The sequence below is a fragment of the Chiloscyllium plagiosum genome, unplaced genomic scaffold (assembly GCF_037043375.1).
Source record: "Chiloscyllium plagiosum isolate Xiang-an unplaced genomic scaffold, Cpla_swu_hap1 HiC_scaffold_5, whole genome shotgun sequence".
Taxonomy (NCBI): domain Eukaryota; kingdom Metazoa; phylum Chordata; class Chondrichthyes; order Orectolobiformes; family Hemiscylliidae; genus Chiloscyllium; species Chiloscyllium plagiosum.
The window spans coordinates 5,768,086-5,788,831 of NW_028270143.1; the positions used below are offsets into that span (position 1 = coordinate 5,768,086).

The 20,746-nt window shown below is 39.7% G+C and overlaps 1 protein-coding gene across 4 annotated transcripts in view; it reads right to left on the bottom strand.

Annotated features, from left to right (window-relative positions):
* plekha8 (pleckstrin homology domain containing A8) overlaps positions 1 to 20,746 on the bottom strand; it is a 76,066-nt gene that overhangs the window by 15,146 nt on the left and 40,174 nt on the right. The window contains exons 5-9 of one of the 4 annotated variants that reach the window (XM_087986942.1): positions 14,051 to 14,203; positions 10,997 to 11,037; positions 9,380 to 9,513; positions 7,714 to 7,897; positions 6,668 to 6,753 (exon numbers count right to left, since the gene is read on the bottom strand). In XM_087986942.1, coding sequence (XP_087843068.1) covers positions 6,668 to 6,753; positions 7,714 to 7,897; positions 9,380 to 9,513; positions 10,997 to 11,037; positions 14,051 to 14,203 — 598 coding nt within the window. Of the gene's footprint in view, positions 1 to 6,667; positions 6,754 to 7,713; positions 7,901 to 9,379; positions 9,517 to 10,996; positions 11,038 to 14,050; positions 14,204 to 20,746 lie in introns of all 4 variants that reach the window. The other 3 variants (XM_043689509.2, XM_043689510.2, XM_043689508.2) reach the window with 3 other exon arrangements.

A 20,746-nucleotide genomic window follows, 5' to 3' on the forward strand; every position in this document is an offset into this window, starting at 1 on the left:
AATGAACAGACGAAATTTTCAAACTTCCATCTTATATGGAAGAAACTAAAAGACCAAGTATTAGGTTAGTACAACTCATTTGTTTCTGGGATGTGGAATTAACCAAAGGTTTCAATGAAAGATGACATTTCTCTGCCAGTCACCTGCAAGTTGTAGCACCAGCATCACTGCCTGGAATAGATCAGAGATATTCAGGAGCAGTGGTTCACCTGTATTTGGGGTAATGGGGGAAGGGGAGGTAGAATGAGTAAGATTTCTAGGATGGCAGAGCACCCACCTCATGCCCATTATATTAGTGGGACATTGCACTAAAAAATACAGTAGGCTCAATGTTATCAGCAGTCTCTGCAGACTACACAATGCTGTGTAACATGCAAGTAACCATTTATATACACCAGGTAACCTTCTCAATTGAGAGGCACAGTTCATATAAAAGGAAAGCTGCAAACTGGGATAAATGGTGCTTTGGAAGACTTTGGTTAGAGAGAGAATTTTAAGAATTGCAGAAGTGTTATGGCATAAGAGGCCACCAGTTAGCCCATAGTACCTGCACTGGCCCTTCACACTCGCATCATTACTTAGTGCCATTCTCCTGCTTTATCCCAGTTACCCCTGAATATTATTCTTAATCATCAAATACTTTTTCTAATGCCTCAAATGAACTTGCCTCCATCACATTTCTAGGGAATACATTCCAGATCCGAACTACTCACTATGTGCTTTTCTCATATTATCCTTGCACATCACTTTAGTTCCATGCTCTCTCGTTCTTGTTCCTTTTACAAGCAGGAACAGCTTCTTCCTACTTACTCTATCTAGCTATTTATGATTTTGAAAATCTCTATCAAATCTCCTTACAGCTCTCTGCTCTCTAAAGAGAACAGCCCTGGCTTCTTCAAATTCATCCTCATAACTGATCTCCGGAACCACTGCAGTAAATCGTTTCCGCACTCTCTCCAATGCATTCGCATCTTTCCTATAATGTGGTACACAGTACTTCAGTTGAGGTCTACTAATTTCAAAATCACCTCTTGCTCTTGTACTTGAGATCTATCAGTATTTGAGGGAAAGGCCTTCCCAGTTCAGTGAAGCAAACCCTGGAATCTAAGCACTGGAAGTGACATTTGTAAGCCAGGGGCAGGGAACCTTTCAAACATTCCCTCCGGACGAAAGGGGAGAAAGTGGAAAAGATGCTGAATGCAGAGAGTAATCCCTGAGACGAGCCGCAGAGCAAATGAAGTTTCACGGTCACGTTTGGGAGTTAAAGAGAGTGAATGAAATTGCACATCAATCTCACACCCATTTCACCAGCCACTTCTCAAATGCACCACACCCATCACTCACCTAGCGGCTCATCTCGACTCTGACCTCTAGCATCTGCAGTCCTCACTTTCTCCTAACTCATCCTGAAACTCAGGACCACCATCTCCTCCTCCCCCCCAACTTCATTAACCTCTCTCCTTCCCCTACACCCCATCCTTACATCACACTTTCCCACACACACTTACTGAACATTCCAACAGTACATACACCTTTTCCCACCTCCACAGCTATTCAGTGATGACCATGCATCACTTTAACACACTGACACTGGTATTCTGCCCTCTCCGTTTCTGGGGAAGGTGGTCCACAATAGGCAGGAAGACCAACTCGCCTTCATCTGCTTAGCACCCTCGAGAAGATAGTCCACCAAATCATTGAGATCAATACCACAAAGTCAAGCCACTAGACATTCCTGAGGCCACTGTGGCTGGTGGTAAATCATTGAGTCTTGTACCTTCTCCATTCCTAACCCTGAAGGATGTCAGGAAATGAAAACTGCAAGTGTTAGGACTGGCAATTCGAGCTTTTCTTCCCATGACCCATTCCTCCCTCTTGTGCTGCTTTTTTGCTTTAGCTGTTTTCAGATATTAAGAATGAATGCTTACTCAGCCTCTAAAGATGCATAAAGAGGAGCACACCAAGGCCTCCATGCACTCTCACCAGCATGTTTCTGTAGTCCACCCAAAGTCTTTATCCACATTCCCTGTGGCAGATTTTGTCTGTGTTCTCATTCCCACCCAGCCCCTCACCATTCTACTCCAAGCCAACTCCGACGATTCCGTGTAGTCCTTGCACTAGCCTCTCGAAGGTCACACAGTGTCAGCATGGAAAAGTATGGCAGAAAGGAGGTACTGCTGTTTGACTTTATACTTGCAAGCACCAGCTCAGGGGCTGAAACTCTTATAACTTCAGAGGCCGATATAGAATTACAAACAGTACACAGTGAATCATTCAACATATACTAAGTGGAAATAAACCAAAGGGGTATGACAGCTTGCATGCAAACTCCCTGGCTGGTGAGATCACAAAGGAGGTTTCTGTAGGGGATGAAGACCTCCTTGGGGATGAATACACGAAAATGCAAATGATGGTGCACACAGATTCTTGGTGCATTGGCAGGGCAACCTCCAGTCAATCAAGGGACCACTCCAAACCGATATCAGGTTTTATGTCATGTTACCATGGAAATGACGGGCAGCACAGTCCAAATGAAGAACAGAGTGCTTGCCGGCTACTGTCCCAGTTTCCAATGCAGCAGAGGCAGAGGCTCCCTGATGTTTCAGAGCTGCAGGGCAGAGCTCTCAGATAGAGGATGTGAGAACCATGAAGATCAGCATGCAAGCTGTTGCCTCTCAGCCAGCTGCTGAAGCTGCTGCCTTTCATGTTGAGATGGTGCAATTCAAAGTCAGATCCTCAATGCCCAGGACGATATTCAGGGTCGACCTTAAAGGCCATCTCTCCCTAAGTCCCCCAGCTATAAGTCAGCAACCTTACATCAGCCCCTGGTCACTTGAATAAGCACTGCACAGAAACATAGACACTAAGGAGTTGCACATAAGTGAATTGTTCATTTTCATTTGTATTTTTGATGAGATGCTGTTTAAAGCTGTTGAATAAATGTTTTTGATGGTGGCTTTTACTACTTGATGTTAATCGAGGGAACGTTGTAAATGGGACTCTGATATGAGTGTACAACTGGGGAATGGCAAGTCTAAGCAGGGTAGGGAAGTTTCTTTTGACCAGGTAGAGACTCACAATACTGTTCTTATCACTATGCTTGGCTGCTATTGGTTTTTGTTCCTCCTCCTGTTTTTCTGGTTGTCTCCAAATCCCAGGAGATAATGTAAGACAATCAGAATTGCAAGGCATGTTGGAAACATACTTCAATACTTTAATAATTGTTCAAGGATTGCAAAAATTACCAATAACTCTTTCTGAAAAAAAAAACATTTCATGAGTTTAAAGGGGCAACAAGAAACTGTTACAAAAAAAATTAAAAACATGACAAATTAACCATCCCTGGGAAGAAGGAGTTGAAGCAACATAATCAAACTGTTTCCTTGGAGAGAGGAGGTGACAACTTGGGTGACACAGTGGCTCAGTGGTTAGCGCTGCTGCCTCACTATGCAATATCACCTGCTTTCAACAGGAAGGACCCAATGGTGTAAAATGTAAGGGTGACTCAACCTTCACAGTCAGGGAGATGAACGTTATCTTGATTTATAGCTGGGGAAAGTCCTCCTTCTCCCTTCTTGCAATGCTTCCCCTGTCTGCCTCCTTTGCTTCACACCATGGTCATGGTCACATCATCACATTCCTGATGATGGCCGAAACGTCGACTCTCCTGCTCCTCGGTTGCTGCCTGACCTGCTGTGCTTTTCCAGCGCCACACTCTCCGATCTCCAGCTTCTGCAGTCCTCACTTCCTCCTCTTTTCATGGAAGACAGTTTCATTAAGGAACAAACAAAAAGCCTCAGAAGGGTTTGTTTTCCTTAAAACTAAACTGACCAGGTTAGAGTTAGTTCCCCTCTGAATTGATGGAAAAAAATCAGTGACGCATAAGAAAATAAGTAAGCAAGCAGCACAGCAAGAAAAGAGTTTTACTTATTAGGCTTTTATGGACAGGCCCATAGATGCATAGATTCATACAAACATGCAGATTAGGATTGGGAGGAGGTCATATGGCCCCAGAATCTGCTCCATCATTTAATAATACTCCACCACTGATCACATTTCCATCTACTCCTGATAACCTGACACTCCCTTATCAACAATCTATCCATCCCTGTATTAAAAATACGTCAACACTATTTCCACAGCTTTTTGAGGAAAACAGTTCCAAAGACCTCTGATCCTTTAAGAGAAAAGAAATTCACCACCTCTGTCTTAAATGGATGACTTTTATTTTTAAATGATGACCTTGAATTCTAGATTCTCCCACAAAAGCAAAGATCGTCTCCACATCCAGCCTGTCAGCTCCTTTAAGATCATACATTTAGATCAATCTGCCTTTTACTCTAAGCTCCGGCAGATGCAAGTGTAGCTTTTACAACCTCTTTAGGCAACCAGACATTATTCAGGTAAGGATAAAGTGAGGACTGCAGATGCTGGAGATCAGAGCTGAAAATGTGTTGCTGGAAAAGCGCAGCAGGTCAGGCAGCATCCAAGGAGCAGGAGAATCGACGTTTTGGGCATGAACCCTTCTTCAGGAATCAATTATTCAGGTAAACCTTCCCTGAACTACTCACAGCACATTCACGTGACACCAAGGAGTAGACTTCCATTCAATGCAATTAGAACTTGGGGCAGGGAGAGGGCAGAATGAAATTTAACTTTACTGGGTATCTTGCTGCTGTCTCGTCACCATCAATTTAGTGATTTTCCATATGTATAACATGCCAATCCAATGACACTATGAGCTGAATTTTTACTGACCCGACTCTCAGGAAGCAGGTTGTTCAGAAAGTCAGGGTGATGAGGAATCCATCGTTTGGGACTCCGCTACCATCACATCTCCCTGACACACTGCGGACATTTAAACCCACTGCGTGTTGGGGAAGTCAATAATTGGTTCTCCATCTGGGACATGGGTTGATTGAGAATGGAGTTTTCAACTGGACTGACAGCAGGTCTCTGAAAGCTGTGATAACAGGATTGACCATGCCAGAATTGGGGGTTAACCGAAGGTGCGTGCGATTGAGTAACATGGTCCGGGGATAGGAAAATTAGAGGACTCGTTGTGAAGGGAAGGTGAGACATTGCAGCCTGATGGGAGAGATGGAAAGAGGTGGTAACCACAGAGGCTCTTCAGGCAGTTCCCTGGATCCACAGAATAATAAGAAGGCACTCATCTTCGATCTGTCAAGTTGTCATCTTGAGGAAATAATTGGCTGGCGTGATATTTGAGAACCCCAGCCTCCAGCAGTAAAAGCTTGGAAACAGCACTACAGTCAGGCTTGCTGCATCGTTATGGTACTTTGAAGTCGCCACCTACATCCTTGGAATGGATTGGTTGCCCATCCATCTTCCTGATTTGGTTACATTTTGAAATGTGAGAGTTCAAGTGGATTTGGAAAGAAACAGATTTCAACATTTTCGATCAACCTCACCCCATTTCCAACCCACCACTCTACCCTAAACCCACCTGCTTTTCCAACTGTGATTCAATAGAATGTTCTAAAGTACTAATCTGTGATATAAATTATGGCATAATATTATACATTTCCCATGATCTGTGTCATAGTAATTTTAAGGTGCTCCTGTGTAGAACATAAAGACTGGCAGAATTAGATAAACTGAGTTACTTTACAGCACACGAACAAGTCAATGTTCAGCTGGGCAATGGTTTATATAGAAACAGAGAGAAACACAATAATTAGGAACAGGAGAAGATCAGTTGCCTTATCAATCCCCCTTGGCCATTCAACGTGATCATGGTTGATGTTCTCAGTGCCGTATGACATATCCCTTGACACCTTTAGCCTCTCATAATCAATTTCTTTCTTCATCACAGTCAGTGACTTGGTGTCCACAGCCTTTTGGAGGTAGAGACTTCCACAGGTTCAGTGCCCTCTCTTTGCCTTCAATCTGCAATGGCATACCATTTATCTGGGATCATGGCTTCTTCTACTGGACAACCACCACTACAATTCCCAATCCCCTGGGAAATATCATCCTCGACTCCCGTTAGAATTTTGTATGTATGCATGAGATCCCTTTTTGTTCTAAACTCCTGTGAATCCAGGCCCAGTTGACCCACTGTTTCTTCATACAACTAGCATGCCATCCAAGAAATCATACTATGAACAGATTGATTATTAGTTATAGCAGCAAATTTTAAAAGTCCAACTTGGGATTTTCTCTCTCTTCAGATGGGGCTGTGGAACATGCTGCAAAAATGTCAACCTTCCACCAGCAACAACTTCCTACCCTGTCAGCAATCAGCTGCTTAGTTACATCATATATGACCCTGACAGCCCTCCAATTATTTGCTTACAAGACAATCATTTTCAGAAATGTAGATACCTCAGAGGTATGACAAAAAAAAATCCTAAAAGTTGCATGCTTTTTGCATTTTCTTTGCCTTCCTATCTTTGGACTTATTACTAACAAAAACAGTTAAAAAGGTTAAATGATTCACACAAGATATTATAGCACAATTACATTTGGGTTATGCCATAACTTAAAGATTTTTTAAAAAGTTACTTGCCAACAAGAGAAAACATTTTGAAATTAAAGGAGTATTAGAATAAGTTGCTTGCAATTCCCCCTCCATGATAGAACACGCAGGTTCTTTCAAATTTACCCATAAGTATATTGCAGAAATTAAGGTGCAATTTCCTACCTAATACTGGAACTATTGCATAGCAAGATTCCAGAAATGGTAGAGTAGGAATACCATTCTCTTCCTCAAATTCGATATCATTAAATCTGAAAATGAAAACAACACATACCATTGGAAAGTATTGAGAACTATACAAACAAATTCCAGTGAACACTGTATCATAATGGAAGCTCAAATAAAAATCAATAAATAGTGGATATGATATCATGGAGAAGTTGAAATGTATCAACGTCACCACAGAAGTCCAATCTGGGCAAATACCATGCATAATCAGTAATAACAAAATAAAACAAGATAACATTACTTGACTGGTGGTCAGTTGAAAAGGTATCAGCTATTTGAATAAATTTACAAAATAAATTGCATTCATATAGCCAACATCAGAATTTGCTGACCTGTAAATCCATTCAGATTGTTTCAAGTATTAGATCAATGTTATGATTAGCTGAAACATATATGTCCCAGTTTGATTATAGCCTCCAGCTGGTAGAGACTAATTTTGAAACTAATTTTTCCCCCAATGATTACTTTCTGGCTAAATAATTGCAATATTCATTGACAATTGAAAATGCTAATTTACTTTATCACCAATAATTTCAATATTGGTTCCCCTTAACTCTACACAAAGTACATAAGTGGTGATTTATGCTACTTCTTTGGGAATTTCATCAACATTACAGTGACAGATTGAGGATAACCCTAACTTCATTATTTCTACCGCAATCTGTCACAATTCCTTTAAGAGAGTACTTCAAATGAAGGCATTCAAAGGGAAATACAGCTGTAAATCTTAACATCTCACCATACCCAGAGGATTTCATGCTATGGAAAAAAAAGTTTGTCCATGTTCCAAAGCATCACTAACCAGTTAGAAGCACGTCCTTTATTTAAAGGGTGAAACCAGACAAAGTTTAAATAAACCAAAATTTACCATTTGCTTAAAGAAAAGTACAGTGATTACAAAAACAAAATGATTGAAATCCGGTTCCTGAAATGAAGCAATTTTTTTTGTAATGCATGGGGATTCTCATGCAGACTTTTCATACCTTTGTTCCATTGCACTAAAAAATGTCTGAATCTCTCTGTTTTCGGTTTCCAGCGTTGCATTTGTGTCACCCAGGTCCTCACCAGTTTTGGGAACTTCGTCTGCAAATTCAGAAGGCTGAGGTTCAACATTCACATCAGTCTTCTCCGAAGCTGCGACCACTACTTCAGTGTTGTCCATCCTCTCTGCTTATATCACAACAAGAAAGAAAAGCACAGAATTAGAAAAAATTTGGTAGAAGTCAAATTTTCATTGTTTAAAAGAATGCTCATTTGGATTAGGCAACTTATAAGTTATAGACTGACACTGAATTAAACACCCAATGTATATTTTCTGGAACTAAGTTTTACAAACATCTTGGGTTTCCTGCAACAAGAGTAATTTACCCCAAAATAACCCAAGATCATTGACTCATTTGTTGTAGCACTGTACAGATAATGACTGTTAACATACTTTGCAAGAGGTTCAATGGCAATCCTGATAAGACCAAGTTTTGCTTGCATGTGAAATGCTGCTATTCAAAGAAGTGGACTTTATAACCTCTGAGTAGCTGGGAAGATTACTGAAAAAAATGCTGAGCTGCAACTGCCTCCATTCAGTTTTAGTTCAGCATCATTTGCAGAAAACAAACACCAGCATTCATAACGGAAGCAGAGCCTGTATTGCATGGCAGCTTCGGAGATGCAGAGTGCTGCTGAGTTGCACCATGCACAGCTTAGGAATTTGCATACTATGATGGTATGAAGTACAGTGATTTCATTCTTCTACCTCACTTGTTCAGAACAAAAGATAATGGGAAACGAAAAGAAAATGCAATTGTTTGGAAGGATCCATTACTTCGGTTGTACAATCTTTCTTTTGTTGGGCTGATTTGAAAATCTTGTAATATTTTTCAAGAGCTTGCTGAGCTTTGAATACTCTGCTTAAAAATATTCACTGCTTTCATAAACGGTACTCTAAAATCCACTTGTCCCCTAAAATGGTCACAAGGTGCATTAAGCAATACATATGCAAAAAGCTTATCAGAGACTTCAAACAATAAAGGTTCTTATGCAAACTACATGCTGTAGCAAGAATACTTTACTGAAGCAGCATCAGATCACTGCAAGAAGTAAATTTAAAGTAGCTTCACCATTAGTGAGCATTCCAGGGAAGTTGAGCGAGTTTTCAAAATGCTCCAAAACATTAAGCTGTATTACAATGAATTAATTGGTCAAAGACAGTGTGGGCAGGGACGGGGGTTTTGCACATCACTCATCATGCAACAAGCTTTCACCCACTGATTTTAATAGGGGAAAAATCACAAGGTGGTTTAGAGGACCACTCTGGGTCTACCTAATTGGATTTTACTTCATTGGATTGAACATCATTGCTCAGCTTAATTCTTTTAACTTTCTTTTGAGAACTGCATCCAGTTACATACAAAATTCCCATTTTTGATGGTATGCAAAAAAAAACTGTTGACTGTGTTTCTACTGCAGTGCACTTGTACTAATGTAATTTTATAACTTAAATAGGTTACAGTCAAGGATTCCATTCATTAGCTTGTTCAATTACCCCACACTCCAAGCAGGGTTACAAACATTTAACCCACTCCAGGGCTTTGTCAATATGGCTCTCTTGCAGTTTGAAATGTTATTTATTCTTCAATTTATTGAAAAACATACCTTCCATATTTTCTGCATTTTCCATTCTTGAGTTTACTTGATATTGATTGTCATTTTCTGACTGTGGTCTTCCCACAGTCTTGAAGTTGGCCTCGTCTATTGTCGATTCATTTTGAAAGTTATTCAGCTCATTCCTACTATAAACAATAAACTTTATTAATTATATAAAATATCTTTTCCAGATTCTGTCAGATCAGCAATAAAATGGGCAGCACGGTGGCACAGTGGTTAGCACTGCTGCCTCACAGCGCCAGAGACCCGGGTTCAATTCCCGCCTCAGGCGACTGACTGTGTGGAGTTTGCACGTTCTCCCCGTGTCTGCGTGGGTTTCCTCCGGGTGCTCCGGTTTCCTCCCACAGTCCAAAGATGTGCAGGGTCAGGTGAATTGGCCATACTAAATTGCCCATAGTGTTAGGTAAGGGGTAAATGTAGGGGTATGGGTGGGTTTCGCTTCGGCGGGTCGGTGTGGACTTGTTGGGCCGAAGGGCCTGTTTCCACACTGTAATCTAATCTAATCTAAAAATCACACAAAATGATGCCTTCATTGAAATTCATTCATTAGCAATAAAATTCTTTGGGACTTTAGCAGTGACAGCAATGTAATTTCACTATTACACCACCATTAATATGATACTATCATCCAACAAATTCCAAGTTATGCCTTTTCAAGCAAAGAAAGAATTTTAAATAAATTTACGCTGTCTATTGTTTGGAAAAAGTATTTTCTTCCTCCACGTTTCCAGGTAATTGCTTCATGTAATATTCTCAAATAAGGAGAGGCAAATTACCTGTTTCCAAAACTATTAACATCTTCCCAAAGATTAACTACCAGGAAATATTTGAATGGAAGAAATTAAGCCTCCAGCTCAGACATGGGGAAGTTAAAAACAACAAGTGCACTAGCACTTGTGGGCGGCACGGTGGCACAGTGGTTAGCACTGCAGCCTCAGAGCGCCAGAGACCTGGGTTCAATTCCCGCCTCAGGCAACTGTCTGTGTGGAGTTTGCACATTCTCCCCGTGCCTGCGTGGGTTTCTTCCAGGTGCTCCGGTTTCCTCCCACAGTCCAAAAATGTGCAGGTTAGGTGAATTGGCCATGCTAAATTGTCCGTAGTGTTACGTGAAGGGGTAAACATAGAGGAATGGGTCTGGTTGGCTTGCTCTTCGGATGGTTGGTGTGGACTTGTTGGGCTGAAGGGCCTGTTTTCACACTGTAAGTAATCTAATCTAATCCATTTTTTACTTTGTACATCACTAATCTGTCTTTAGCCACTGATTAATTGCTTTTATATGTTCCTAATTTTGATCAATTTTAACAAGACTGACCATGCTTTGGGTCTACAATGACACCACTTGTTTTTACCCTCACAGCAGCAGCAAGATCGTTTGATAATAGCAACTCAATCAACTTTTTTTTTCATAAAAGCCTTGATTATTAGTTTTATGACTGTGAAACATGGCCAAAACAGAAAGCTTGCCACATTTATTGAGTTATCAGTCACTGAAAAAGAAATTCATAATTTGGAGCTCTGAGATTTTTAACAATTATGGGTAGCCAAATTTGAATGTCAATTCTGAATGGAGAAGCTGCGAGTCTAACATTCGCGATAAGTTCTGACCTTTTTGTGCAACTGTAACTGGATTGAAGATGGTGTTTAATCTATAAAAATGATAAAATAACACAAATTAGAATAAAATGGCAACATCTCTAACTCCTCATTTAACAAATGATAAAATGTTGCTGATGAATTTTATAGTAACAATCATCCTGACCGCACTGTTTCAAAAGTTTGCTTCATTGAGATATATGACCAATATCATTTAAATCTCAATCAAAGTTTAAATGTGTCTTGTATAACAATAATACGGTCCTTAAATTTTCAACATTCCCAACTTAGTAGACTGATGGAGACTACAAAAGTATGTGACAAGTTCAGATTGTTGAATTCATCAATTAATGTCCAATTAGACCATTTTGGTATGGTCCTAGCATGTGGGACTACTGAACAAGTCAGATCCCAGAATGAAATCTGGCCTGATAAGACCATATTTTTATTTTAGTTAGTGTCGGGTCAGTCAACATTACAAGAGGCCACAGAGTTTCTTTAACAGCAGAACAGCAGCTTATTACTCACAAACAAAACCAAAGTTATACAGATGCAAAATACAATGAGAAAACACTTTTAAAACATACAGTAAGATAAAGCTTGAATTAAGACAAATCCAGAAAAGCTAACTCTCGATATCTGATATTTAGGTTTGAGTTAGTTGATTCTCCCCAGCTGTTGTTTCCTGTGAACAACATAATCTTCTTAAATGAATATTCTCAAAACCTGCAGCTTGGATTTCTTAGCTTTTAATAATCTGCAAATTCCTAACCAAATACTGTTGGTCTGTAATTTGCAAAAACTTAAGTTTCCTCCTATGGTAATATGTGTTTTGACTGAATGGTTGGATACTCATTTCTTGAAAAGAAACTATGATTGCTTCTGACCCCAGTCAGGACTCATCAGAATTTCCCAAAAATTTTAATTCCCTGGGGGCTGTAAGATAAAATCAATCCTTGACTACCCTTAAACAAAAACAAGTTAAGGGCCTTCAGTACTCACACCACCTGTCATAAACCAACACAGTAAAAATAATCCTCCGTTACCAGTCCAGGGTCCCTACTCTAACTTATTCCGAATTAGTCATTATCCTGGAAAGACTGCCTGATATAGTTATTATGATAATTTTTCCAACCCATCACGAAAGTAACCAACCACACAGGCTACTATTTTAAAATCCAAAGCCTACAAATGATATTCATACATAAATCATACAAGTTTCATCACAATTCCCTCTTTAAAATAAAATTGTATGATCTCAACTAATATCATTACTAATAAGTCAGATCCTAAACTGCAATTTGGCTCAATAACAGTTTTTTTTTTGTTTTAACAAGGTGGACAAGTATGCAATGCTTCTGTTTTATTGTGAAAACCAAATCTGAAGTTTATTACACAAAAGAAATGAAGATAAAATGAAATAAACTATTTACTTTGTGTCACATTTAAAGATTTTGAAGCACACTGTAAAATACAATTCCATTTATCCCAATGAAATTCGAAAGAGAATTCCCTTCTTTATCATATCTACAACTAAACCATCAACTTAACCGATGCTTCAATTCCCAGTCTTCAGAAACTGATAGCCTCTACTTTAAGCCTGTATACAACTGTACTTTGGTAATGTAACTAAACAATTCTGGTCTGGAACTTCCAAACTAAAATCCTTACACTGAGGTAACCTATTTTTTTAGCAGTTCGAAGCTTCCTTTCGGACAAATTGTTTACATATTCAGCTTCAACCAGGAATTCTGTAGACTGAATGTAAACTGGTTTTCCAAGCAATGGCTTTTTCCTTTAAGTCAACTAGCAACACATTGCCAGATCCTTCTAACTGAAATGTAATGCACTACAGTGTTTATTTTGTTCACTTGCAAAACTTTTCTGATGTAAACAAATAGCTTCCACAAATTCTCTATTTTTTTTTAAATCAAAGGCTTTAGAAAGCCTTTTAATTTAATCATTACATTCTTTTAGCAACACAAAAGCCCACATACCACTACATACAAACCTAAACTCAAAAATAAATTATTTAAAAAAATATATATATATAAATTGCACACATTATATCAGAAAATCTAATAATTTTGGCTTTTATAAAAAAAGATAGTTTTAACATGTAATTTAGGGGAAGAGAGTTTCCATGTAGAGCTAGGCATCTGCAGGAACTTTGACGATCTAAACTACAAGAACTGTTCACCAAGGTTTATGAAGGTTGCAAATTCACAAATAAAAGACTTAGAGAAAATTTAAAGAACAAATTATATGTGCAAACCTTGAAAATATCCAGAAACTGTAATATAAGTTAGGCAAGATTGCAAATACCTATAAGGTCTGCCAATTTAATTGTGTTGCCTTAGTAGATGCTTTCACCCAAGGACATTGAAATGAATTGTAACACCAGCACTGAGATTTATACACAATGTTGACCAATTGTAAGGTAGGCAGAACATGATTTTGGACTTCAGTCTTCTGTCAGTGCAAAGTAATAGTCACATTACCACTGCAGAGCAGTAGCATGAAAATTCTTGTTTAACTTATTGTTGAAATGTTTGAGATATTTTCAAATTATTTGCTGCCCAGCTTATTTGATGATTATAAAAATGCATATTAAAAACCATCAAAAATACAACCATGTAGGAATTTTCCTTCTCGAACACCTGCTCTGGTTGTGTAGTTACTTCTCTCATAAAGGGATCAAGGAATATTAGCAAAGGGACAGAAATCAGATCAGTTTCTTTCCCCGTTTATTGAAAGCTTTCTCATTTCATTTCCCTTTTTTAAAAAATTGCTTTAATAGCAGCCATATAGCAGGATAATGATCTAGAGCTAAGCCAAAGAAATGAATACATTAAATAGTATGTAACTTTAGTAAGGAGAGTGTGTTTGTGATACCAATTTATTAATAAATATCTCATGGTTCCAGGACCCTGTATTGCATTCAATTTGGACCTGCCAGAGCAAGTAAAAAAGACAGAGGTTTATAAGTGATTCAGCATATATCATTTGAAGAGAGCCATTACCAATAGTGAATGTAAAAAAAAATTGCTTAAAAATCAAACATACTCTGTTTGGTTTTATGACCGTCACATGTGGGGAACTTGGAGGTGTCGGTTGAAACAGTTCAGGCCTCAAGGTAGCATTTGCAATTTGCATGCATTCGTCCAATGTCTTCATAAAGGTGTTGCAAGTTGATCGGAGAAGAGCTGCCATATCAATCTTCATGAAGAAAGAGGAACAAGAAATAGAACAATATTATAATTTTGTTTTAGGCTGTCTAGAGCTTTAAGTGGGATTGTGATGGTGACAATACATTGGTGCGCTTGTCAACCCATGATGTCATGACATTAATGGGTTCCTCAAAGTCAGTGTCAAAAGTAGAGTAGCATGCAATAAAATTATTGTGGGACTCCCCACCCTCCTTACAACAGTAAGAATCTCCCTTGAAAATCAGAATGTAAGTACATACACAGGAGAACAGTACATGATTCATTATCGTTCTAGTAGACAAATAAAAATCAGGAAAAAGCCATGTCCTTAATATTATTTTATCTTAAATAACTTTTATTTTGCAGTGTTATGTCACTGTCAATACAAATGGTGTAAAAAATAACTATTTGCATATGATTGATTGTGATTATCAGAAGGGGAGTCTGGTTTCCATAGCTTGCAAACAAACGTGGGGAATAGAAGATTAAAGTGCAGCTAGTGATATTTGTATTGCCATCAACAGAGGAAACTACAAAATTACCTGGAAAGTACAGGAGAACAAACTTAAAAAGACCAATGATATAACACCTTTGTTCTCTCTGGTTCCACATTTGGGATTTTAAAAGGTGTTAGTGAACATAAAACACTCAGTGTCAAATTTTGTCTTTAGTAAGTTTCCATCAAAAGTAAAAGCCACACAGCACCAGAAATCCTAACATTCAGGATTAAGTAACAATTCAGGAAAATGCAATTTCCTTTGGAGGGAGGGTACACAAAGCAATAAGCTAGTGTGCACAAGTCTTGTTCTCAATTGATTCAAAGGTAATGAGTTCTCTTTGGCTGTTCTCGTTAAGTAATTTAATAGCACCTTAATCAAATTGAGGAAGCAAACAATTACAAAAGTTGGTTTGGTCTATTGGTTCCAGAAGCAGTGATGTCAGGACAACAATGGCAGCCTCCAGTACTGTTTGCTATTTTTCATTCAACAGTTCGAACACTGAGCCATGCAATTTTTAACCTTTGTAGATCTGACCTTTCTTCATCCGTCGTGCAACTAGATTTGTCTGCACTATTTGTCTGTCTTCAGTGCTTTAGAATGACAATAGAATTCCATAAGAATCGCAACTAGATCTTGAGGGGAGTGGAAATCTCACGCAGAGATTTCTGACACAAGATTCAGATCAGAACTTATTTAGAAATGTGGAGCCACACTTCCATACTGACTACTCTCTCGTTGTGCAAAACAGTCAGGGGAAGAGTTTTTCACAACAGGCATCTGTTATATTCTGTAATTTGAAAGGTTCAGAACCACAGACAGCCACTTCGACAGCTTCTATCAAATGGTAGGGACATAAGGTTAGGGTGCAGAAGGTATGGTAACAGCTAAGTAACATGCCAGCTGGATAGAATGCCAGTTAAGTTGGTTACCAGGTGGGTAGGTGGTATGGTGTCAAATGCTTAGGCAGGGTAAGTGATACAGTGTTTAGGGAAAGTCAGATTCGGTGGGAGAAATAGCATCCAGCAGGGGCAGAAATAGCATCCAGCAGGGGTTGGATTCAGCGGGGTGAGGGTTTGGGTCTGAGACTATCTTAAAATCAAGTATAAGAAAAGAGGTTTTACCTAGTCTATTTATGTAAATCAAATCATTGCTTCTGTAATAGCTTCTGTAAGTAACTTCAATAGTTCTCTGGGAGAGAATGTAATAGTCCTTCCAACTTCACAAACACCTCCATATTATTCAATCTGACTACAGGTGGGGCAACGTTTGAGGTTCAATTTCTACTTTAAAGTATTAAATTATTAATAATTTAGTCATGAATAATTCTGATATTTTTATTTCACTAGATACTTCTTTCACTACAGACTATCTTCCTTGCTGTGGTATCGCTTTAACATATTAGAGTGATAACCTCCCTGATTTTATCTTCTGTCTGGAGAACACATTCAATTGTTAGAGTTTCTTTTGGACTTTCTAAGGTCCAGTGAATCTGACTTTTAGTAGTTCCTTGGAGACAGAAAACAGCATTAACTCATTGTCTGCGGCAAAAAAAAATCCAAGCTTTTTATCAGCTCTAATTTTCATTGCTTGTTGAGCATTTTTCAATGTTTTCTGGCCGACTCACATCATTTGGTTAGATCTTTTTCAGAAACTGGCACACAAGTCTCCAAAGATTGATTTCTATGTATTGCTTTAATTAATGCCTGGATTCCTTATATTACATTCAAAGTGCCATGTTCTTACCCAACCCATCTATATCCCTCTGCAGACTTTTTGTATCCCTCTCAGAGCTTACATTACTACTTTAATTTTATCATCATAAAACTTGTTACACTCCCCTTGCTCATCTAAGCCATTGGATAGATTGTAAGTAGCTAAGGCCTAAGTACTGAGACTTGCAGTATCCTGCCAGATACTTGAAAATTAGCACCACACACTCGACTGTGATCTCCAGCATCTGCAGTCCTTACTTTCACCAAGATACTTGAAAATGCCCAATTTATATCTACATTCCATTTTCTGTCCATTAAGTAAACCTTATTCCATACTAATACATTACCCCCAACCCACAAGTCCTAGTTTTGAATGGTAGCTTCTTGTGTGATACCTCACTGAGTGCTTTTTGAAAATTCAAATATACACATCCACTGGCTTCCCATTAACCATCTTAACAGCTATGTCCTTAAAAAAACATAATTCTGCATTGATCATGCTTAACCACGTGATCATTTTATTAATGCCTAATAAGAGACTACAATCAGACTAACTATTACAATTCACTGCTTTATCATTAGCAGAATTAGGTTTGTTAATCTCTGGTCTTTGGAAACAGTTCTAGAACTTCAGGAATCTGAAATGCCAAAAATAAACGTGTCAACTTCTCTGCAGCTACCTCCAGTACTATTCATTTTCTTATTCTGATGACTTTAAATTTTCTTATTCTTGCAAGACTTCTAGTATGCCATCATTTCTGGAATGCTTTTAATACCTTCCATTGTGAATCAACAATAGTCAAGGATGGAATAAGAGGCAGGGAGGAAAATGGAGTAGAGTCAATAACCAGACCAACCACGAGTAACGTTAAAGATCACACAACACCAGGTTATAGTCCAACAGGTTTAATTGGAAGTACATTAGCTTTCGGAGCGTCGCTCCTTCATCAGATGATAGTCTGAAAGCTCCGAAAGCTAGTGTGCTTCCAAGTAAACCTGTTGGACTATAACCTGATGTTGTGTGATTTTTAACTTTGCCCACCCCAGTCCAACACCGGCATCTCCAAATCATAACCACGAGTAAGTAAGTGTTATCCCTGCTTCTATTTTTTTACATTCTTACAAATACAAAGCACTGTTTAATGACCTTGTGAATTCATTATTCGAAATTACAATTACATCTATCTTTGCCTCTAATTGGCCTATGTTTAAATGCTCTGATCACTTCCTACACGTATACTAAACAAAAACAGATAGTCAATATTTGTGTTTCTCTCTGGTTTACTAACTTTCTTACCTCATTAATTCCTTGGTCCTCCATATCGGAGTTTTAAAACTCAGAATCCTCAGGCTTATTGCTCGTTTTAGCAAATTCCTTAGTTGTCAGTTACTGTTTGTCTATCACGATATAGACTCATAGTGATGTACAGCATGGAAACATACTCTTCCGTCCAACTCGTCCATGCCAAGTAGATATCCCAAATTAATCCTGTCCCATTTGCCAGCACTTGGCCCATACTCCTCTAAAACCTTCCTATTCACAGACCCACAAAATGCCTTTTAAATGTTATAATTGTACCAGCTTCCTCCACTTCCTCTGGCAGCTCATTCCATACATGCACCACCCTCTGCGTGAAGAGGTTAGCCACAGGCCCTTTGGACCCGTTGGGCCGAATGGCATGTTTCCACACTGTAAGGATACTATTCTATTCTATTTTATATCTTTCCCTTCTCACCCTGAACCTACGCCCTATAGTTCTGGACTCCCCACCTTGTCTATTTATCCTATCCATGCCCCTCATGATTTTTTTTTTTGAGTGCGAGCAGCAGCTGAGGTTAAACAAACCCGGAAGATTGCAGCAAAGGTAAGACAGTTTGTTTTAAAATTACTTACCGGTAGCGGGCAGCGGTGTTTTTTTTCTTCAGAAGGAGTGGGAGCAGCAGGGGGAAGGGGCAGCCGGGAAGGAAAGCAGTGAGTATATAAATCAGGAAGGCGGCTAAACCCAAGACTCTGGTTTGTTAAGGTCAGTACTTCCTATTTCTTTATCAGTGACTGGTTAAAAATTTACTTTTTTGGTTTATCTATTAATTGGTTTTTAGAAAAAGACTATATCAGAAAGTATTTTAACTCAAATTTATACAAAGTAATAAAGTAATTAACTAAGCAGAGATGGCTGGGCAGGTGGTGTGCTGTAGCTGTATGATGTGGGAGCTGGCTGACCCCATTGTGAACGGCAGTGACCACATCTGCAGCAAGTGTTGGTTGCTGGAAGAACTCCGGATCAGAGTTGATGATCTGGAATCTGAGCTTCAAACACTGCGGCACATCCGGGAGGGGGAAGAATTACCTGGGCACTTTGTTTCAGGAGGCAGTCACACCTGGGAGATTAAGTAATTCACATTCAGTTAGTGATCAGGCACAAAAGAGTGTGACTGTAAGTGAGGAAGGTAGGGGGAACCGGAGTTCAGGAGTGCAGGAGCCTCAGCCCTTGACCTTGTCCAACTGATATGAGATTCTTGCTCCCTATACGGATGAGGAAAAGGGCTGTGGACAGGATGAGCCAGCTGACCATGGCACCATGGTGCAGAAGGCCATTCAAGAGGGGGGAACAAAAAGACAAGTAGTTGTTATAGGGGATTCTATAATTAGGGGGACAGATAGTATCCTATGCAAGCCGGATCGGGAGTCTCGCATGGTGTGTTGCCTGCGCGGTGCCAGGGTTCGGGACATCTCTGACCGGCTTGAAAGGATATTGGAGCGGGAGGGGGAGGATCCAGTTGTTGTGGTCCATGTTGGGGCTAACAACATAGGCAAAGCTAGGGTGGAGGACCTGTTTGGGGATTATCGAGCACTAGGAAGGAAATTGAAGTACAGGTCCTCAAGGGTCATAATCTCCGGATTACTGCCCGAGCCACGTGCCAATTGGCATAGGGATAAGAAAATTAGGGAAGTAAACACGTGGCTAAGGACTTGGTGTGGGAAAGAGGGATTCCACTTCATGGGGCATTGGCATCAGTTTCGGAACCGGGGGGATCTGTACCATTGGGATGGTCTCCACCTGAACCGATCTGGTACCAATGTTCTAGCGAAGACGATAAATAGGGTGGTCAGTAGGACTTTAAACTTCTGAGTTGGGGGGAAAGAGAAAGTGAAAGCGACAGGGAGTATGGAGTTAAATGGAAAGATAAGCAGCAGGATAGCATGTGTGCAGGCGGATTTAAACTTGAGGCAGACTGGGAATGCAGCAAAAAGGAACGATAACTTCGGACATCTTATGACTTCCAATATCGCTAATGATAAGAAAGTTAGCATTAAGGCATTTTACCAGAATGTTCGTAGCATTCGTAACAAAGCAGATGAATCAATGGCACAGATCATCGTGAATGATTATGATGTGGTAGGCATCACAGAGACGTGGTTGCAGGGGGGGGTCAGGACTGGCAGTTAAACATCCAAAGATTTACAACTTATCGAAAAGACAGGGAGGTGGCAGAGGGGGCGGGGTAGCCCTGTTAGTTAAGAACAAAATTAAATCTATGGCACTGAATGACATAGCGTCGGATGATGTGGAGTCTGTGTGGGTGGAATTGAGGAACCACAAAGGCAAAAAAACCATAATGGGAGTTATGTACAGACCTCCTAACCGTGGTCAGGACCAGGGGCGCAACATGTACCGGGAAATAGAGAAGGCATGTCAGAAAGGCAAGGTCACGGTGATCATGGGAGACTTCAATATGCAGCTGGACTGGGTAAATAATGTTGCCAGTGGATCCAAAGAAAGGGAATTCTTGGAATGCTTACAGGATGGCTTTTTGGAACAGCTTGTCATAGAGCCCACAAGGGAGCAGGCTATTCTGGACCTAGTGCTATGTAATGAACCAGACTTAATAAAAATTCTTAAAGTAAGGGAACACTTAGGAAGCAGCGATCATAATATGGTAGAGTTCAGTCTGCAGTTTGAAAGAGAGAAGGCAAAATCGGATGTAATGGTGTTACAGTTAAATAAAGGTAATTACGAGGGCATGAGAGAGGAACTGACGAAAATCGACTGGAAGCAGAGCCTAGCGGGGAAGGCAGTAGAGCAAAAATGGCAGGAGTTTGTGGGTATATTTGAGGACACTGTACAGAGGTTCATCCCCAAGAAAAGAAAGATTATCCGGGGAGGGATTAGACAGCCATGGCTGACAAAGGAAGTCAGGAAATATATCAAAGAAAAAGAGAGATCCTGTAAAGCGGCCAAGAGCACTGGGAAATTAGAAATTGGGAAGGCTACAAAAACAAACATAGGATAACAAAGAGAGAAATAAGGAAGGAAAGGATCAAATATGAAGGTAGGCTAG